This window comes from Geotrypetes seraphini, chromosome 4 (assembly GCF_902459505.1).
Source record: "Geotrypetes seraphini chromosome 4, aGeoSer1.1, whole genome shotgun sequence".
NCBI classification, from domain to species: Eukaryota; Metazoa; Chordata; class Amphibia; order Gymnophiona; family Dermophiidae; genus Geotrypetes; species Geotrypetes seraphini.
In genome coordinates, this window is record NC_047087.1 from 203705291 (window position 1) to 203721987 (window position 16697).

A 16697-nucleotide genomic window follows, 5' to 3' on the forward strand; every position below is an offset into this window, starting at 1 on the left:
ACCCTGTTCCTTCCCTCCCTCCATCTCATTGTCCACCATCTCTCTCCCGGCTTCCCGGTCTCACCTTCAAAGTAGCCTGCAGAGGATTGCTGGTTGGCGGTAGCGATCCTAGCAGGTTGCTGTAGCCTCCACAGCACATTCTCTCTGCCGCAGTTCCACCCCTCCTCTGACGTACAGAACCGCGGCAAAGAGAACGTGTTGCAGAGGCCAACAGCAGCCTGCTAGGATTGCTACAGCCGACTGGCATTCCTCTGCAGGCTGCTTTGAAGGTGAGACTGGTAAGCCGGAAGATGCTAGAAAGAAGGGGGGAAACATGCAGGACTTGGGGGGGGGGGGGGGGTGGCGGCGGAGGCAAGCTCTGGTGTAGAAGTACAAGGAGGGAGGGAAGGAGGGGTCCAAAGAGACATGCATATGCTGGACTGAGGGTGGTGGGAAGGGGAAGAAATAATGGGTCTAAAAACAGAGGAGAGGGAGAGAGATGGTGGACAATGGGATGGAGGGAGGGAAGGAACAGAAAAGGAGAGAAGTTGGACATAAGGGATGATGTGGAGGGGGGATAGAAATACTGGAGAGGAATGTAGTTGGGAAGAGAAAGGGAGAGATGGTGGACCCTGGGGTGGTGGGGAAGGAGGGAGGAATGCTGGATGAAAGGGTAGTTGAGAAAAGTGGGGATGGCAAGGTCCATCGCTGCAGCTGCTAGGATGGAGATGAAAAAAAGGAAAGATGCCACATCTCCAGGGGATGACAGAGATGGAAGATGGATGGTTAACACGGAGAAAGAAAGAAATGACAAATGGGCAGGAGACCCTGGCAAGTGAGTTAACAGAAGACAACCAGAGCCTGGAACCAACATGATTTGAATAATGACCAGACAACAAAAGGTAGAAAAAATAATTTTATTTTTTGTTTTGTGATTACAATATGTCAGATTTGAAATGTGTATCCTGCTAGAGCTGGTGTTAGACAGCAAGTGTGAGCTAAGACTTAAACGAGAGAGGAAAAATCTTTTTTTATTTATTTTGTTTACATCATAGAGCCGGTTGGAGATGTTGTAACCCTATACTTCTACTAAAACTAAGGGGTCATTTTATTAAGGTGCACGTTTAGCATGTGCTAATCTTTAGCGCGTGCTAAATCAGTTAGTGTATCTTAATGAAAAATTTGGCCCACGATTTAGCCTATGTGTTAGATTTTTGCCCCTTATGTCACTGAGTTTGACACTCCTGGGGTAGGCCATAGGGTCTTTATCTGTGTTTCTGGTTTGGGCTCTAGAATAGCAATGCACTTCCTGTTGGAAAAACAGAGTAGCGGAATTGGTACAGATCCCTGTACAGAAAGCAGAATACTGCACCTCAGAGAGACATATTCATGCATGCATTTACAACCCCCCCCCCCAAATATTGAAAAAGAGACCACAAATTAGAAATAAATATGCAATCAAGTTTAACTGAATTCAAACAGAATTGTAATTCCTCTAATACTGAGCACAATGCAAATGTCATAAATGTACATTTTCCAAAGCTGCATATTCCAATTAATAAATTTAAAATAAAAATACTTTTGTTGCATAAGCATTTTATTTTGTTCAGTTGGTCCCAGTATCTGTTTCCTGCTTTTTCTTGGTTTCCTCAGAACTGTCTTTCCAGGATCTGTTGTCCATTTCCTATTTCTCCTCTCTCCCCTCCAATTTCTTCCATTATTCTTACAACTGTCTTAGGTTTCAAGTTTATTATATATTTGATATCCTGCCTGTCATAACATCTAGGCGGGTTACAATGGGTTAAACAAAGTTTTAAAAATAAAGGCATTAGACAGGGCCATATAAGCATGATAACACATTGACTAGAGACACAAAGTGGAGGGGGGGGAGGGAAATACAATATTAAAAACTTATATATAGATAAAGGCCCAACATAAAGGGAGGGGTAAGAGGTAAAGTACTGCACTGGCTAAGGTAGGAGATTTCTTAGGGAGCAAAGGCTTCCTTAAACATTGATCTTTCCCTTTCAGTTATTTTCTCCAATTTTTCTGCCTTTCCATTCAAAGTGTACCCTCAGTCTTGCCTTCAATCTTCCTCTTTTTACTTATCAACTTTTCATATCCTCCTTTCACCTTCTCACTCTTATACTTTTCTCAAGCCCTCCCATTCTATCTTACTCCCCTTCTAGCCTGATTGTTCTTTTCTCTTTTCTTCTCTTCCTCCCATTTAACCTCTGCATTCATTCCATTTCCTGCCATCATCTACTTTTTCTATTACTCACTCCATCACCAGCCTTAGCTTCTTTCCTGTTATTAATTCTCTCCCGTTCTCATACTGTTTGTTTATGTTCAAGTTCTATGTTTGTTTGAATTAATGTTGCACAGATGGATTTTTATCTTTAATCTGTAGGATGAAGAACAGGATCCTTTATTGCACAGCTTCAGCCACCTGAAAGAAATACTGAATAATATAAATGGTAAGTGACTATACATAAGCATACCTCCTTAAAGCAGAGAGCTAGTTAAACCTGAGGCTGCAATGAAGAATGTATCTGAACAAATAAAATATAATTTTTAGTAAAATAGATGATAGAATAAAATGCCTTTTACAACCATATTTTCAAAGATATAAATTTCAAGATTATAGTTCTCAGTTGAAACGAATCTCCCAGGGTGTTTCGTTTTATCATATATTAAATTTTATATACCGCCTTTTTTTCAGTGCAAGTCAGAATGGTTTAGAATGTATCCATTAAAAAAATTAAAATAAAAGCGGAACTCCATTTAAAGAAAGGACAGTCACAGTTGGTCAGGTAATATAGCTATTACGCTTAAGTACCACGGGATGGACCCCGTGCGTGTCCATGATCCAGATTAGTCATTATGAGAAATATGCCAAGTCGAATTGTTAGGTTTTTAACGCTTTTTGGAAATGGGAAAAAGAATGCACAATCCATAGGTAATATGGTAATTATTTCCAGAGAGCTGGGTCAACAGCAAAAAAGGTTGAGTATGCTTGTGGATTCCTACCTGCTAGGGAACGAGCAGGGTTATAGGGGATAATTGATGATGATAGGTAACTGGGAATACCAGAATGCAGAACTTTGAATCAATGTACATATTTTGAATTGAATTCTAAACTGAACTGGAAACCAATATGATTGCTTCAGGAGAGGAGTTGCGTGATCAAATTGTTTTGATTTATTATAATAATTGTACAGCTGTGTTTTGCAAACATTGTAAGCAATTCTTGAAGCTTATGAAAGCGTAAAAAAGTGTACACATGGAGTCAACAATTATGAAATTTCAGACAGCCCTAAGTTTACAGAGATACAAGATACCCAGTTTAACAACACTGGATACCTGTGAGGGAAAGGAGAGGGATGAATCTAATATTATTCCTAAGTAGCAAAACAAATTGACTGGTGAAATTGGTTTATAGAAAAGTTCATAGTTCAACCATAGAAAGACAGAGAGTAGTATTTGAGAATTAGATATCGTGCTTGCGATGTCTCCAGATGACATTAAGGGGTCCTTTTATCAAGCTGCGGTAGGGGTTTAACGTGCATTATACCACCTGCCGCGCTAGCCGCTAGCGCCTGCATTGAGCAGGTGTTAGTTTTTTAGCCGGCTGCGGGGGTTAGCGTGTGATGAAATGTCTGACGCGCTAACTCTGCTAGCGCGGCTTGACAAAAGGACCCCTAAATTTGCTGTGGTCATTCTGACCTAGTAATTCCATCATATAAAACTTTTCAACATGAAGCAATCAGGAAAAATGTTTTTTCTTGTGCTGGACCCGTGGAGTGGAATAAACTTCCAGAGTATGTTCATCAGCAGAAAGATCTGTGCCAATTTAAGAAAGTGTTGAAGTGACATCTTTTTTGCCAGTTGAAATATGCCTTCTGACATAGAGGACTTTTTCAGCATTGACTGATATTAAGACCATCTTTCTCTAAGTTGCTCCTCTATGATGAGCCTTTGTTGATATCTGTCTGTCGCTTGCTTTGTAATTTTTGTATGCTGTTTTTCTTTCTATTATGTATATATTTTTGTGATCTGCCTTGTACAAAGGTGGAATATAAATAATAAACTATAGCAGTGAAGAGAACTAAGTAAGGTTTATGTGGCCCATAAATATCTTTGTGTAAGCATTGACCCCCTAATTAATCTAAAACATATTTGTTGAAATATTGGGCAGTGTAAAAGAATAAAACTCCTAATGCAGTTGTGTTGCCACTTTACTTCCCAGGATGTGCTTCATGCTTAGGAAGTGAGCTTTGGCTTCCTTAAGCCTATAATTCTGCCTCTGATTTACTTTGGTTTGACTGGGCCTCTTGAGAATACATCTTCTTTGATTGGTCTCCTTTTTTTAAAAAAATTTAAGAACTGTTACTCTCCCTTGCCCTTGAATAAGCCTGATGTATGAGTACCTGGATGTCTTAATTTCTCGACTATTCTTCTGTTGCTGATCTTAACATGTGTTTTAGTTCTAATCTAGTGCTGCCTGCTCTGACCTGTGCCTGTTTTCTGATCATGTTTCTTCCTTCTGATTTGGTTTTGTTGTTATCCCAGGACAAGCAGGCAGCCTATTCTCACATATGGGTGACGTCATCAACGGAGCCCGGATGTGGAAGCCTCGCAAGCAGACTTGCTTGAAGAAACTAAAAGTTTTGAAACAACCGCACCGCGCATGCGCGAGTGCCTTCCCGCCCAGCGTAGGGCGCGTCTCATCAGTTCTCAGTTTTCTGCGGAGCCGAGAAGTCCATCTTTGACTCTCTGCGTTTAACTTCGTTACTTCTCTCAACCACGGTTTGTGTTATTTTCTTCATGAATTGCTGTTTTTACTACTTTTATTTATTTCTTTAAAAAAAAAAAAAAAAATTTATTCTCTTCCTTTCAGCTGCCGGAGCAGGCCGCCCGGCCGCAGTCCAGGGGCTTCGATTTTGCGGCGGCTATTTTTTCTCCTATGTCCCGGCCAACTACGGGCTTCAAGAAATATAGCAAGTGCCAGCATGCGATTTCCCTTACGGACCCACACCATTGGTGCCTCAAGTGCCTTGGGCCGGACCATCAACCGAAGTCATGCGAGCGCTGTGCTACTCTTCAACCTCGAGCCCTTAAACGTCGTTGTCTTTTGGTGGACAAGCTCTTCGGGATGGATTCTTCCTCCGATCCCTTGACTTCGAAGGCGGCCTTGACCTCACCTTCGACTGAGCCTCCTCCTGTTTCGACTGCTTCACCTCGAGCTCATCAAACCTTCTTCGTTTGCAGTGGCTCACTCGTCGACGACTCCTGCTGTGTCTTGCCCTGTATCCTCGGGTCAGGTAACTCAGCAGAAAGTTCCAGCAGTGGTTCTTAAGGTGCCTAAGACTTCCAAGTCGAAGCACATTCCCACTGCCTCTGTGGAACTTCCAGCCAAGGCAGGTGGGCCGGTTTCAGACATAGTACCATCCTTGCCGGCTGCTTTCCAGACCATGTTGGAGAAACAATTCATGCAGTTCCTTACTAATATGGGACCGAAGCTTCTCCCTCTTATCCAGCCTGGGCATTATGCAGACTCCCGCAAGGTCGAGCCGCTTCATTTGTCTCAATCTGAGCTTCGACACTCTTTGCAGGGAGCAGAGTCTCTGCGAGTGTCTGGTCTGGCATCCAAGCACATCATGCAAGGAGCAGATTCTTTGCTAGTGCCTCGACAGGAATCCTCACACTCTATCCATGGAGTAGAGTCTTTGGGAGTGTATCGAGGTTCCTCTACCAAGCCTCTGGAGCTTCGCTCTACAGTCTCCAGTCCTATCCATTCATTGGTAGCATCAGCTGCTTCTGTCTCCGAGGCGAAGTCTCCTCGATCATCGAGATCTGCTTCCAAGCACCATTCTCACAGAAGATCGAGACATTCCTCAAGGCATACTTCCAGGCACAGTTCTTCTTCTACAGAACGTCCTTCTTCAACCAAGCCTCGATCTACTCCTACTTCTACTAGACCGCCTACTCCTCGATCGAGGTTTCCACTTCCAAACCTCGAGGATGTCGCGGTTTCGATTGCTTCGTCCAAGTCTCTATATTCATTTGATACTTTTCTTCTGACCGAAGCTTCAACCTCAACCCAGGCTGCTTCGACAACCTCGAGTCCCTCTCAAGGCAAAGCATTGGCCAATTAGCTATCTTTTTCATCCTTTCTTCGTCAGATGGCTCTTGACCTGGATCTTCATTTAGATGCTGGTTCCAAATACTCTAAGGAGTATCTCGAAGTTATGCATCTTCCTCACTTAAGAGTCACTTAAGCTCTTGACTCAGACTTTTGCCAGATTCCTGGAGACTCCTTTTACAATTCCAGCAGTTCCAGGCAAATTGTACTCTAGGTATAAAACTCTACATTGCAAAGGGTTCAACAACTCACAGTTATCTCACCAGTCCTTGCTTGTGGAGTCATCCTTAAAGAGGTCCCATCCTTCCAAGGTTTATGCCAACTTACCTCCTGGAAGGGAAGGGAAAACTATGGACAAATTCGGACGTCACATCTATCAAAATGCTATAATGTCCTCTGAAGTCCTCAATTATAATTTTCATTTTGTTACTTAGTTTGAGTTCCTCATTAAGCTTTTGCCAAAATTTATGAGTTATTTAGACACTCAAAAACATTTTGAATTCCAAGAAGTCATCGCTTCTCTATCTCAACTCAGACTACATCTCCTTCAATCATCCTATGATGCCTTTGAGTTATCTGCTAGGGCGGCTGCTTGTTCTGAAGCAATGCGCCACCTTGCCTGGCTTCGTACTATTGACATGGATTCTAATCTTCAGGACCGTTTGGCTAATGTTCCTTGTGAAGACAATGACCTCTTTGATGAATCCATCGAGGCAGTCACCAAGAAACTGTCTGACCATGAAAAATCTTTTGCTTCTATAGTCAGACCTAAGCCAAAGCCAGCTCCTGCTAAGCCTCCACATCCTACACCTATATATCAGAGGTGTTTTGCTCCCAGGACGGCTCCTTACAATCGCCCTCCTCCTAAGAAACAGCAGCCTCAGAAGCAACAAAAATCTCAGCCTTCTGCTGCACCTAAGGCTACTCAGCCGTTTTGACTGTTTACAACAGAGCATAACCTCCACCGTTCTGCCTCTGTCTTCCCTTCTCCCTATAGGAGGTCTTCTCCATCATTTTTACCACCGATGGATGACGATGACATCCGACCTCTGGGTCCTAACCATCATCAAGGAAGGATATTCTCTTCATTTCACTCAGGTTCCACCAGAGCTTCCTCCAAGAGAGTATCCTTCCAGTCCATCCCAGACTGCCCTTCTTCTTTAGGAAGCTCAAGTTCTGCTTCGACTCCATGCCATTGAACCAGTTCCTTTGGACCAGCAGAACAGGGTGTTTTACTCCCGTTAACTTCCTTGTTTCGAAGAAGACGGGCGATCTGCGGCACATTCTGGATCTCAGGGCTCTCAACCAATTTTTGGTCAAAGAAAAATTTTGCAGGTTATCCCTGGCATCCCTTTATCCCCTTCTTGAGCAGAACGACTGGTTATGCTATCTGGATCTCAAGGAGGCCTACACTCATATTTCCATCCATCCGGCCTCCCGTCAATACCTCAGATTTTGGGTGGAGAATCTGCATTATCAATACAGAGTGCTGCCCTTCGGTCTGGCTTCACCACCAAGTGCCTAATAGTGGTAGCAGCAGCTCTACGGAACCATGGTCTTCAGGTATTTCCTTACCTCGACGACTGGCTCATCAAAGATTCAACTTATCAGGGGGTTATTGTAGCGACCCAACGGACTACGTGGTTACTACAAAGTTTGGGGTTCGAAATCAACTTTCCCAAATCCCAACTTCAGCCCTCACAGAATCTACAATTCATCGGAGCTGTTCTGGATACTGTCCAACTCGGAGCATTCCTTCCACAACGACGTCTGGAAGCTCTTCTTCAACTCTGACACACAGTGTCTTCCCGCTCTTCCATCTCAGCGAGACACATGGCCTCCACAGTACATGTGACTCCTTTTGCCAGACTTCACCTCAGAATTCCTCAGTGGACCCTGGCATCTCAATGGACGCAGTTTGTGACCCACTTTCTTGACACACATCAGTCACTCCTTCATTGAAGCAGTCTCTCCGTTGGTGGATGCTCTCTTCCAATCTCTCCAGAGGCTTGCTTTTTCAAACGCCCCCCCATCAGAAGGTCCTCATGACAGATTCCTCAACCTACGCTTGGGGCGCTCATATCGATGGTTTCCGTACTCAAGGTCACTGGACCAGTACGGATCGTCAGTGTCATATCAATCTGTTGAACTTGGATCGTTCCTCAAGGCTCTCAACGCTTTTCAACATCTTCACGACACAGTAGTCCTCATTTGGATGGACAACCAAGTCGCCATGTATTCTATCAACAAACAGGGAGGGACGGGATCTGCCTCCCTTTGTCAAGAAGCTCTGAAGGTTGGGACTGGGCAATCCGCCACAACACCTTCCTCAAAGCTGTCTACATCCAAGGGGCGAAGAATTGCTTGGCGGACAACTTGAGTCGTCTTCTGCAACCTCACGAATGGACACTCCATTCCTCACCTCTTCATCAAATTTTTTCTCAGTGGAGAGCGCCTCAGATAGACCTCTTTGCAGCTCCCCACAACTACAAACTGCCTCAGTTCTGCTCCAGGATATACTCTCCTCATCGCCTCGAGGCAGATGCTTTTCTTCTGGAATGGACGAATCTCTTCCTCTATGCATTTCCTCCATTCCCTCTCATTCTCAAGATTCTGGTCAAGTTGAAGAACGATCATGCCACCATGATTCTGATTGCTCCCCTGTGGCCAAGACAACCTTGGTACTCCCTTCTACTTCAACTCGGCAGCAAGGAGCCATACCGTCTACCAGTTTTTCCTTCTCTGCTTACACAGAGTCAAGGGTCTCTTATTCATCCCAACCTGCAGTCCCTACACCTGACAGCTTGGTACCTCTCAACATGACTCCTCTTCAGTTTTTCTCAATCTGTAAGAGACATTTTAGAGGCTTCTAGGAAACCTACCACTAGACAATGCTATCTCCAAAAATGGACTAGATTTTCTACGTGGTGTTTTTCTCACGACAAGGAGCCTCAACATTCCTCCTTATCTGCTGTTTTGGATTATCTTTTGCACTTATCCACTTCTGGCCTCAAGGCTACATCCATTTGAGTCCATCTCAGTGCAATTGCATCTTTCCATCATCCTGTTGAAGGAAAACCACTCTGCTCATCTGGTGGTTTCCAGATTCATGAAAGGACTTTTCAATGTCAAACCTCCTCTCAAACCGTCTCCTGTGGTTTGGGACCTCAATGTTGTTCTTGCTCAATTGATGAAGCCTCCATTTGAACCAATGTCTATGGCTCATCTCAAGTATCTCACTTGGAAAGTGGTGTTTCTCATTGCTCTCACTTCTGCTAGAAGAGTCTGTGAACTGCAAGCTTTAGTTGCTGATCTACCTTTCACTGTCTTCCATCATGATAAGGTGGTCCTCCGTACTCATCCTAAATTTCTACCTAAAGTGGTTTCAGAATTTCATCTCAACCAATCCATTGTTCTTCCAGTGTTTTTTCCTAAGCCTCATTCTCATCATGGAGAATCAGCTCTTCATACTCTGGAATGTAAACGTGCTTTGGCCTTTTATTTAGAATGCACCAAACCACACAGAACTGCTCCTCAACTTTTTGTCTCCTTCGATCCAAACAAGTTGGGACATCCAATTTCTAAGCGCACCATCTCCAATTGGATGGCGGCGTGTATCTCATTCTGCTATGCCCAGGCTGGATTACCCCTAACCAGTAAAGTCATAGCCCATAAAGTCAGAGCCATGGCAGTTTTAGTAGCTTTCCTCAGATCTACACCTATTGAAGAAATTTGTAAGGCTGCTACTTGGTCCTCGGTTCATACTTTCACTTCTCACTATTGTCTGAATGTTTTCTCCAGACGGGATGGATAGTTTGGCCAAACAGTATTACAAAATTTATGCTCTTAAATTGCCAACACTCCCACCATCCCATTCTGGTTAGCTTGGAGGTCACCTATATGTGAGAATAGGCTGCCTGCTTGTCCTGGGATAAAGCACAGTTACTTACCGTAACAGGTGTTATCCAGGGACAGCAGGCAGCTATTCTCACAACCCACCCACCTCACCTGGTTGGCTTCTCTGCTAGCTATCTGAACTGAGGAGACGTGCCCTACGCTGGGCAGGAAGGCACTCGCGCATGCACGGTGCAGGCGTCTCAAAACTTCTAGTTTCTTCAAGCAAGTCTGCTTGCGAGGCTTCCGCATCCAGGCTCCATTAATGATGTCACCCATATGTGAGAATAGCTGCCTGCTGTCTCTGGATAACACCTATTACGGTAAGTAACTGTGCTGTACTGTCCTAGTGAGTCTGACCACATTCTGGAGCAGTTTTCCTATGCATCCTCAGCCTCTTATGATTTCCTGGTGACTGCCTATAGCACCACCCCCAACCGAATTGGGCCCACCCCTGGTTGGGCCAGGCCTGACACTTTCCCTGTACCTAAAAGTTGGGAGCAGGAGGGGTGCTTAGTCCCTCCTGGTCCCTAGGCCTCCAGCGCTGCTGTCTTCCGGAGCAGGAGGAACCGCAATGTCCTCCTGCTTCTTCTCCTCCTGCGCACCGCAAATGTGGGCCTTATGCCCTGCCCCAGTGCACATGTGATGCATGGGGAGGAGCCTAAGGCCCTGATTGGCTCAGGCGCCTCAGGCTCCTCCATTGGCTATTTTACATGGGGTTTTACTAATTTACTATTGTAAGCTTGATAGATAAGGAAAAAATAGCAGAGATCTGCTTTCGCATGAGACACTGCTAACCATTTTTCTCTGCATCATTCAGCAGAAACATTAGCTATTGCCATATTTATGATTATGGTCTTTTTATATACCAGTCTTTGTCATACAGGAGGTTTAAGTAGGAGGAAACTGCTGCAGAGATTTAAGAATGTATGCCAGGGATTTTTCTGTATTCTCTGTAGCTTGCCTGATATGACCAAAATCAAGAGCTCATCCCTTGATCATCTTCCTGTTCTAATTTGTCTCCTCTTATGCCGATGAGCAGAGCAACCTACTTACTACTGTGCTTCTAATACTGCTCTTCTCGTGCTTTGATTAAATCGCTTTTCAGAATTTCAAAGCGATGTACAATAAAATGGGAGTGATGTGTATACCCCATGCATAAAAGTGCATACTGCCTCTCTACAGAGTGTGTTCTGTTCAAAGCTTTGAGCACTGACATTAGAAGTGCAGGTCAGTAGAAGACAAATGGATCTGCTTTCTTTCTGGTGATTGGGGGAGGGTGTGTGATATTAGGAAATTTTGATTGAGAGAGAAGGGTTGTGGTTAGGCAGAGCCAGAATCAGGGCTGGCAGATAGAATTACATATCCCCACTGTACCCTGCCCCCCTCCCCATTTGTATTTGAGTGTACTTTATTTGTGAGTAACATGATTTTATCATGCATTTCAAACAAAGCATTGAACCTCTAATATAAATATTAACTAGCATAATGTGAAAATAATGAGTTAATATAAAAGAAAAAAAATTACTAGCTTTTTCCTTCTTGGGGTTTCCACACATTGCTCTGTTCCAGCTCCCCTCAGTAGCCTCAATTACTAGTTCTGCCACCAGATCTGGCAGCAGGAAACATTGAAATATACTCTATACCCTGCTGTGTCAGGACCAGGCTTGTAGGATGAGCCATAAAATCTCATAGTTCATTGTGAGACTGGCTCTGTAGCAGAGGGGATGACATTCATTTCAATGCCTCTCCTACTGCATGCCTGTTGAAAAAGAACAGAACAGGTTTTGCACAACACAACTCAACAGATCAGGCAGGATTTTTTATGTTGGCTCGATTTGATGATCTAATTTAAGGTAGCTTTTACTCATGGGCCCCCTCTAATGCAAGGTTTGAGGCAGGTGCCCTTTTACCCACTGGTAAAAGCAGCCTTGGTCCAGCTGCAGTATTTCTTTCTCCTTCCTGCCTCTGCTTTCCCTGTATCCAGCTGTATCATCTCTTCCCCCTGTCTTTTTAGTATCTCTCCCACTCCCCATTGTCCACAGTTTTGCCCTTCTCTCCCATTCCTGTATCCAGCATCTCTCTCTTCCTCAGATGGTTAGCCTGCTGGTGTCCATGAGAGACACAACTGCCTCATGGGTTAGCAGTGGGAGGCAATGAGGTGAGCTAGCAGCAGTCTGTCTCCATTTCCTCTTTCCTCTGCTGCTTTGCAGGTGAGCTATGGTACCGGCATTCAATAGCCAAACAGGCAGCAACGCAGCAACTTCTCTGGTTGCTTCTCCATTCATCTCTTTAGCCAGTGACATATGGAAATAAAACTTGGACTGGGGAAGAGAGGGAGCAGGTTTCAGCAGTCTTATAGGACTTTATTTCCACTTTGTGGAGCATGTGTGATTAGAGAATTGAGTGCCTTGGCCTCAAGTCACAACTAGAGAGTTGCGCGGGGACAGAATCCCACCCGTCCCCGCCAAAGTCCCACCCGTCCCCGCCCGTCCCTATAAACTTCAGAAATAGTTATTTCATTTAATTATGCTACTGAATTAAAGGCTCTGGTAGAAACCCATTTACAAATAAGCAAAAAGACTTTATTAATTTGGAAATATTAATTGGGAAGAATACATACTTTGTAAATGGGTTTCTACCAGAGCCTCTAATGTTTATAAATTTTTATCAACACAACTAATATACTACTTTATCCTGAAGCAAAAAAAAAAGAGAAATAGAATTCTTTTCCTACCTTTGTTGCCTGGTTTCTGCTTTCTTCATGTTCTCATTCAATTCCTTCCATCCACTGTCTCTCTTCCTTCTGCATCTTCCATTTGCTCTGTTACTATGCCTCTCCCTTTCTTCCCCCTTCCAAATTGGTCTGGCACCCATCTTCTTCCCTCCGCTCCCCCCATAGTCTGGCATCTATCTTCTTCCCTGCCAGCGTCTTCTCCCTACTCTCTCTTCCCCATTTCCTTTAAGCGTCCTTCTCCCCCCATCTTCCCCATGTCCTGTCAGCGTCCTTCTCCCCCCTCTGTCTTCCACATGTGCTTTCAGTGTCCTTCTCCCCCCTCTGCTTCCCCATGTCCTTTCAGCGTCCTTCTCACTCTCTGTCTTCCCCATGGCCTTTCAGCGTCCTTCTCCACCCCTTTGTCTTCTCCATGTGCTTTCAGCATCCTTCTCCCCCCTCTGTCTTCCACAAGTGCTTTCAGAGTCCTTCCCCCTGCCCTTCCCATGGCCTTTCAGTGTCCTTCTCCACCCCTTTGTCTTCCCTATGTGCTTTCAGCGTCCTTCTCCCTCCTCCCTCCTCTGTCTTCCACAAGTGCTTTCAGAGTCCTTCCCCCCCGGCTCATCTTCCCCATGGCCTTTCAGCGTCCTTCTCTCCCGCCCCGGGTGCAGCACAGCCGGCCAGGTCCCCTTACTTTTGTGGCGCTTCCCCGACTGACCGACCGACAACAGCCCCGGTCCGACAAACCTCCCTGCCCTTAACCGCGAATCTAAATTACCTTCTTACAGCTGCTGTAAGAAGGTAATTTAGATTCGCGGTTACAGGGCAGGGAGGATTGTCGGACCGGGGCTGTTGTCGGTCGGTCGGTCGGGGAAGCGCCACAAAAGTAAGGGGACCTGGCCGGCTTTGCTGCACCCGGGGCGGACCGCCCCCCTACCTTGGTAGCCACTCGAACCGCGAGGCTACTCTCCTTCTCCTTACCTGCCCTGCCTGCAGCACAGAGCCGAACGGAAGTCTTCCCGACGTCAGTGCTGAGCAGGTAAGGAAAAGAAGTAGGGGGTGGGTGAATTGAAGGAGAGGGTTGTGAACATGTGGCAGAGTTTACAGACTACCTACCATCTGTATTTTGTTTTGATTTACCCCAGTCATTTTATGATTGTTTTGTCCATCAGTGTAGTTGTAGCTCTTAAGTATGTGTATTCTAATAAAAATGTAGAGTTTTTGCTGGGAAGGGGTGGAAACACAAAGTATATAAAGTTTATATTTCATGAACATCTAAATCCTCCAATTATTCAAAGCCAGGGTATTGTTTAGTTTATTTTTACTTATACTGCCTCTGTTGATGGCCAGGCCAAAGTGGTGTATACATTAAAATAAGGAAAAGGAAAGGAATGCCATAATATGAATAGGGTAGAAATCAATCGCACAAAGAACACAAAAAATAAACACAAGTTAAGCACAAATATATGGAGGCTGATAGAAAGCTGTGAAACTTTGATTTTATAATAGTGCTCATTATGTGTTTTCCAGTTGTTATAATATAAGCTGCTGTTGCTGCTACTACTACTAATCATTTCTATAGTGCTTCTAGACCTATACAGTTCTGTACACATTATATGCAGGTACTTTCTCTGTCCCTAGGTAGTTAACAATCTCAGCTTTTGTATCTGGTGCAATAAAGGGTTAAGTGACTTGCCCAGAGACACAAGCTAGTGTATTCTGTAGGATGCAATTAAATGGTATCTAGCTTGTTCTTGTTCTAAAATCATCCTTTTTCACAGATCAAATTATTCAAGGTCATGGGATTATGTTGGCACTGTGGGACAGGAAACATTGCTGTAAGCTTCTTCTCCCTTCAAGCACTTATGTACATTCATTGATCTGATTTATTTTCCCATGACTTTTTTTTTTTTTCGTTTTTATATTCCTTCTGTTTTACTGGTCTCATTTATTCATGGATGTGTGTAGATTTCACATTTTACACTGAAATTTATTCAAGTTAAGCAATCTTTGACATTTGAATTCATTTTTAGTACAGTTTTGCATTTATAGTAATATATATTCTATATTTTCTAGGTCTCATAAGGATCCATTTTAATCTGTTCGGATGCAAATTTCAGGCTTTCAGGCCCACTCTTTCCTTTTGCAGTCCCCTTGTGAGATTTCACATGGTGTGTGTTTGATCAGGTGTAGCAGAAATATCCACAGTCAAGCTGCGCCCTTTAGATTAGTCAATATTATCCTCCTCCCTCCTTTTCTGGTCCTTTGGGCTTTTACAGTTGATTTATAATTTTGGAATTCTCGTTGGAGTCTGTAATACAATTTGTTCACTATTTAACCAAAACCTGTGTAATGAGCAGAGAGGCAATGTAAATGTTAGGCAGTGTGTTGCTGGAGTACCTTTGTTCTCTGCTGAACTAGTGTGTAGTTAACTCTATCATGTATGCAGTTTTTACATTCCCTGAGTTGATGAATCTGAAAGTTTGTCTTGGGCTACCTTGTCTCCTGCTATTGAGACTGAAGAAGCACTTCTTTTTTATAATCATATTCTTTATCTGAAACTTATACTCCAAACTCAGCCACAGGGGTTATATTTTTCACTCTTTTAATATGAACTTATTTCCTTCTTCAGCCCAGTCTTGTGTGCGACTGCAGTTGCTGATCAGTCTGGTCAGGTCTACCATTTCAGCAAATTACTTCTCCAGTTCTAGGGTTTGACCTCTTAACCTTTTTTTAAAATTTTATTTGACATCTCATCTCTCAGATTCAGAATAATTTATTGGAATGACAATATATGCATTAATTGCTAAAATAATTTTTAAAGCCATTTCTATCTGTGGGATTCTTTCTTTTTCTTTTGTTAGAAAACTATTTTTCCTTTGTATAGGTTAAAAATATCTATGTAGGTCTACTGTATGTATATTTAGTAGGGGGAGGCATTTCATGGCTGGGGTCTGGAAATTTATAGGGTTTTTTTTTATAAATTCTGGTACATTTCCTTAGATCATTTTCAAAGTTTGAAAGAACAAGTGGGCTGAGAACCAGGGAAGCCTGGTTCAGATCACATTGTGGCTCTTTGTGATCCTGGATAAGTCAATTAATCATTAATTTCTTGTCATCAGCAGCAGATGAATCCAGAGATGAGTGGGTTTAGTCCATCTACCATCAGACGGCGATAGAGAGCATGAAGTTGAACTCTGTCATATGTACAATGGTCTGCTCATTGGTACTTCAGTATTCTCTATTTCCACAGGTTTCCTCTGTGTTTTGAGGGGCCTGCAAGCTGTAGCTCAGATTGACTCCACCAGATATGCTTACACTTCTGTTTTGGCCATGCTAACTCAGCTGAGTGAGGGGATTAGGCCTCCGGGTGTCTATCTTGGTATAGCCGGTGGAGCCAGTTTCTTACCTATCCTCTGGTTTCCAGAGGGTATCTGCCCTGCATGCCATCTTCCTATTCACTGAACAAGAAAATAAGATGTGAACATTCAAACCTTGAGGGAGTGCAGTGATCTGGGGCATTCCTAGGAATCATTGCAGCAGCAAGAGATGTGCTTACATTTTACCACTATATGTTTTATTTGCTGTTCTCCATTGGTCCTCAAGTCCTTTGGTTCCCCCTTTTAGTTGTTTTTAGACTGTGGTCCTTTCCTTTCCTTAGTGGCCTTTAAAAAAAACCAAACCAAAACAAACCACTTCTTATTAAAATTCTATTGTTGGTAGTCCCGGGTGAACGGTGGGGCTTCCCATTGCATGTCAGTGGTGCGGCTCAGGTCCGGGAGTGCAGCCCTCCCCCTCCCAATGTTTCCAATTTTTTCTGTTTCTCATTGTTGGCCGTTTCTTCTTCAGCGGCAACTGGTATTTTGAGCAGGAAGATCGAACCTTGCTGTTGGCTCTCCCGCACTGCTTTCTTCAATGGCTGTCACAGTTTGGGCGGCAGTGCAGCCTTTGGGGGGGTGGAATCTG

At 43.8% G+C, this 16697-nt stretch overlaps 1 protein-coding gene across 6 annotated transcripts in view; it reads left to right on the top strand.

The window, feature by feature from the left end:
• The window catches only part of GBF1 (golgi brefeldin A resistant guanine nucleotide exchange factor 1), a 516681-nt gene that overhangs the window by 14863 nt on the left and 485121 nt on the right, over positions 1 to 16697 (top strand). For 4 of the 6 annotated variants that reach the window (XM_033940425.1, XM_033940426.1, XM_033940427.1 and 1 more), the window contains exon 3: positions 2390 to 2456. The exons of the other annotated variants lie outside the window; for them this stretch is intronic. In XM_033940425.1, the coding sequence (XP_033796316.1) occupies positions 2390 to 2456 (67 nt within the window). The remainder of the gene's footprint in view (positions 1 to 2389; positions 2457 to 16697) is intronic. 6 annotated transcript variants of the gene reach the window in all.